General features: G+C 35.8%; 1 protein-coding gene across 1 annotated transcript in view; it reads left to right on the forward strand.

The window, feature by feature from the left end:
* Nucleotides 1-4,807, forward strand: part of MALRD1 (MAM and LDL receptor class A domain containing 1) — a 1,127,868-nt gene that overhangs the window by 650,532 nt on the left and 472,529 nt on the right. Inside the window, exon 29 of the mRNA XM_006869907.1 lies at nt 3,600-3,783. Within this exon, the coding sequence (XP_006869969.1) occupies nt 3,600-3,783 (184 nt within the window). The remainder of the gene's footprint in view (nt 1-3,599; nt 3,784-4,807) is intronic.

Consider the following 4,807-nt stretch of genomic DNA (forward strand, 5'->3'; position numbering starts at 1 on the left):
ATCTCTATTCTTCCTTAATCTGGATGCTTCTCTGAAACTTGTGCACCATGGGTGACCCTGTGTGTATGTGAAATATCAGTAACATAGCCTCCAGCATCACAGCAACATATGAGCCATCACAGTATGATAAACTTATAGACTAGTTTCTTCCTGGGCATGATTCTGACTTAAAGGCATCCAGTTATAAACTCACAGATGCTAGAAGTACACCACTGATGCCTCAGTCAAGTAATTATATATATAAAATTACCATTACTATACTATCCACACAGTAATTTTATAGTGATTTATTCTTATGATTTGTATTTTAATTTATTTCCTCCACAAGGTAGGCTCCTTGTCTATCACAGTATCCCGTACTATGTGAGCAATGACTGTTAGTTGAATAAATGCATAACTGGATGGATAAGTAAAGAAAGAAATCAATTCCCATTGCACAATTAGATGAATAATTTTGATAATTATGGAATCAAAGTGGAACAATAGCAAATATATTAGAATAAGATCCCATTGTTCCCACCATTCCGTTGATCTATGGTTGATTTTCAAGAGAATTTGCCCTTATTTTATTATCCTGCCACATAAAATGCCAATGAATACATTACCCAAGACTCTTTTTATTAGAATCTCAATTGTAAGACTTCACACTTTATTGATTAAAGTGACCACACAATCTCCTTTGATATTTGCCGAAAACTCTTTAGGGGCTTGGCATTACTAATGATTCGTTCTGTGAATTTTAGAGGCAAATTAACCAGAAAAATTAATAAAGGGAATTAAGTTTGTAAATTGGCAGACTTTCATCAATACCCACACCTATTATGTTGGTAAATATTGGACAGAGTCCCTGTATTTTAATCTTTAATTTAACTAACCATCCCTTTGTTTCCACATCACTAGGATATCAGTGACAGTCAAAGACTAATCTTGAAAAGAACTTCTGTTCTCTAGTACATCACAAAGATAAGAAATTCCATTAATTACGTGTGAATTTCTCATCCCCTTTATGCAGAAGTTATATGTATCGTTGGGTGTGAAAATCTGTTGTTGTGTTGGAAAGGATGTTGAAAGATCTAGCTACAGGCTGTCAGTGGTTTCGCAAAGTTAATTTTAGAAGAACAGATATGTAGTTCCATTTTCTCTCCAAACAAAGAATGATTTGATCAAACATCTTTATTTATGTCTGAAAAATAAGGCATTAGTCATATTTAGTAACATAATAAATTTCCAGAAAAGCATGGAAGTGAGAATGAATGACCTCTGTGATTCCCTTCAAACATTTCCATTTTCTCTCTTGACCTATATTCTTTAAAATATCTGTTTATGTATTTCACAGTTATATGTCAACATCTTATCTGATTTTCCAGATGCCATTCCACTAAATTTCTACCTATTATTACTGCTTAAATTATAAATGTATGGAGAAAATGGTTTCTTTTGAATATATCTTGGAAACATAATAGTGAACCCTGAAATATTTATTGCTTGTGATAACATAATGATTTGGGTGTGTATGTATATTTGCTGTCAAGTCAGTTCTAACTCTTAGTGACTCTTTATAGGGTTTTCTAGAGCAAATGGTGGGTTTGAACTGCTGACTTTGTAGTTACCAGATGAGTGTTTATCCTACCAGAGCTCATACACACACACACACACACACACACACACACACATACACATTATCTATATTTGTATATGAATATGAACGATTTGGTTATGCATATAGCTCTCAAACGGGATTAGACCCAGAATATCAAACAACGTTATGATGTAAATGTTGTCTTTGTGTGCATGAATAATTTCCTTTAGAAGAATCAGCATGAAGTTGGTCCCTATGAGATGAAGATTAAAGATTCCCCAAATGAGGCACGTTTTCAAGGTGTTGCATGTGATCCTTGATACCAGTTACCACTCTTTCCCTCAATATTCTCCCTCCCAGCTTATGGTTCCACAATTCACTACAGTGTCTCACAGAACCCATGAATTTCAAGAAAATAGCTCAAGTGTTTATAGAGGCTGGGAAGTCCAAAGTTTGTAGTTCAGACTCATTCTAGATGATTCTCTCCCTGCACATGGTTGTGGAGACTGAGGAAGTGAAATCAGGATGTCAGACGCTAGGCTGTTGACTTGCAAGGCTGTAGAAGTTGGTGAGTCAGGTCAAATCTAGTGCTGTAAGTCCCAAAAACTGGAGGTCAGATGGAAATGAGCCAGATGCAGGATCCAGAGCATGAGAGTGAACTTTGCCAAAGCATTCCCATATATCGGACACAGACCATGTCCCCAAGGAAACTAAGAGTGCTAAGGCACATCCTCTAGTAAAGTGGAAACTCAACATATAGATGACCATAATCCAGCCTCACAACTCATTCAAAAATGGGACCATAACCATAAGTATATAGGCTAACTGGGATTTGCAGTGCATGATAAAACGGAGGACTATAGCTAGAAGGGCCATATTAAGTAATTACATGCACTGCATTGTACATAAACTGATGTACATTCTGTTTTACTGCATGTATTATTTTTATTTATTGTTGTTGTTGTTAAATGTTCTCAAGTCAGTTACAACTCATAGTGACACTGTATAGAGTTTCCCGGGCTGTAAATCTTTGTTCCCACAGAGCACCTAGTGGGCTTGAACCACTGTTTGTGGTTCAAAGGCCAGTGCTTATCCTCCATCATGCTCCCATTTAATCATGACTGTTACATTGACAAGTCATGTCATGGTATGCTATCCTGGGGTTATTTATATGCTTGAGTAAATAATGTACCAAATTGTAGACAAAACTGATATATCCAGAAAAAGATATTTCCATAAAATTTTAAAAGAAATTTTATTACTTCTTGAAATGAAGAATCAGTTGTAGAACCAGTTGTTTTTTATATTCATATCCCAATAGAATTTTAAGATTTGACTAACCTTACAAATTATCTATCATTTTACTTCTGTGCTCAGTTCACATTGGTGTTGTTGTTAAGTGCCATCAAGTCAGGTTCTGACCCATAGCAACTCTGTATAGGGATTCCAAGGAGCAGCTGGTGTTCTTGAACCACAAGCCTATGGATTCAAGTGGATTTTACAGGCCAGTGCATTAACCAACAGTGCCACACCAGGACTCCCCATTCACATTACAATTCCTTTATCCAAGCATTAGTGAATTCTCCCACATAGTCCGTCTTTTCTTCTTCTGTAAAGTAATTTAACTCTTCAAAGAAAGATGCATTCCAAATAACTAAAGCATATGAATAGAACATGGATGATATACAGAGCTTTTAGTCCAGGATTTCTATGAACTGGTCTGATCAAATTCCATCAAATGTAAAGAATTTTGTGTATATGAGATAATAGGATTGAACTTAGTAGGGCACTTTCGAATAATACCATCTCTGAAAATACCAACTTTATTTTAGTCTGCTAATAATTGATTATGGGGAAAAACCCTTGTGTTCATAAGATAAAATTTCAGATAAAAATATTTACTTTCAGGTTTCAGCTAGTCAAATATATCTGTTTTCAATTTGTTTGGGTTTTTTAAGTTTTTTCTCCAATCCCCCCACCCCCATGTTTATTTCCCTAATGCAAACTTACTTACTTTCAGACAGAGAAAGGACTATCAAAAATATGGGAAGGAAGTGATCAGAACTCCATAGATCATTGGCAAAAGGCTGTAATCCTGCTAGGAAAGTTAAGGAATTTTGAAGTCATATTTCAAGGAATCAGAACAAGAGATCTGGGAGGAGGAGCTGCTATTGATGACATTGAATTTGAAAACTGCATGACTGGTAAGTTTCTAGAAAACACTTCCATTTGGAAGCCTGTTTATACTCTGTGCATCTTATCTCTGTTACACGTTTTTAAAACTTTTCACCATTCTGTTTTGTATTTACACAAACATCAAAAGATATTGTCACAATTTTCAAACTTAATCGCATATCATTTTTAGAAGTAACATATTTTGCATTTGAGTTATGTTACGGGAGAAGAATATTGAAAGTACCACAGACTGCCAGAAGAACAAAGTTGTGTTTGAAGAATAGCCAGAATGTTCCTTAGAAGCCATGATGGCATGTTATCAAGAGGGACTAATCCCTGGGAGAAGGACATCATGCTTGGTAAAGAGGATGGTCAGTAAAAAAGTGAAAAGACATTTAGTGAGAGGGACTGACACAGTGACAGCCACAATGGGTCAAGCATAACAATTGTGAGCAAGGCGCAGGACCTGGCATGGCTTTGTTGTGATATGCATGGGGTGCTGTGAGTCTGAGACAACTGTACAGCACCTAACAACCACATCATATTTTTCATTATTTAATTGCACAAGTAACTCTTCTCTTTCTTCCATAATCTCTTCTTTCTAACACATAATATTCTGTTGTCCTTTTGATGGATTTTTCAACACAGTTTAAAGTATAACCCTAACATTTACATACATTTATGTAATTAAAAATAATTTGAAATTAAGCCATTACAAAGGAGCTAGAAAGCTGACAGTTAGTACATTTATTACAAATGAATTCCATCTGGTATTATTCAAACAGACCTTGAATTGAGAGCTATGCTTATTATTCTTTATTTTGTTAAGTGCTTTCAAGTCATTTCTGACCAATAGTGACCCCATACAAGGTTTTCATGGAGCAGCAGGTGGGTTTGAATGACCAACCTTTTGCTTTGCAGTCCAGTGCTTGCCCTACAGGGTCATAGCAATATTCCAGAGCTATGCTTAGGGGATTTAAAATGCTACTGTAGCAAATGAACCCACCCTACTGCTATCAAGTTTGTACCAACTCATGAAGGCAATGAAAGGCA

This window comes from Chrysochloris asiatica, unplaced genomic scaffold, assembly GCF_000296735.1.
Source record: "Chrysochloris asiatica unplaced genomic scaffold, ChrAsi1.0 scaffold00137, whole genome shotgun sequence".
Taxonomy (NCBI): Eukaryota; Metazoa; Chordata; class Mammalia; order Afrosoricida; family Chrysochloridae; genus Chrysochloris; species Chrysochloris asiatica.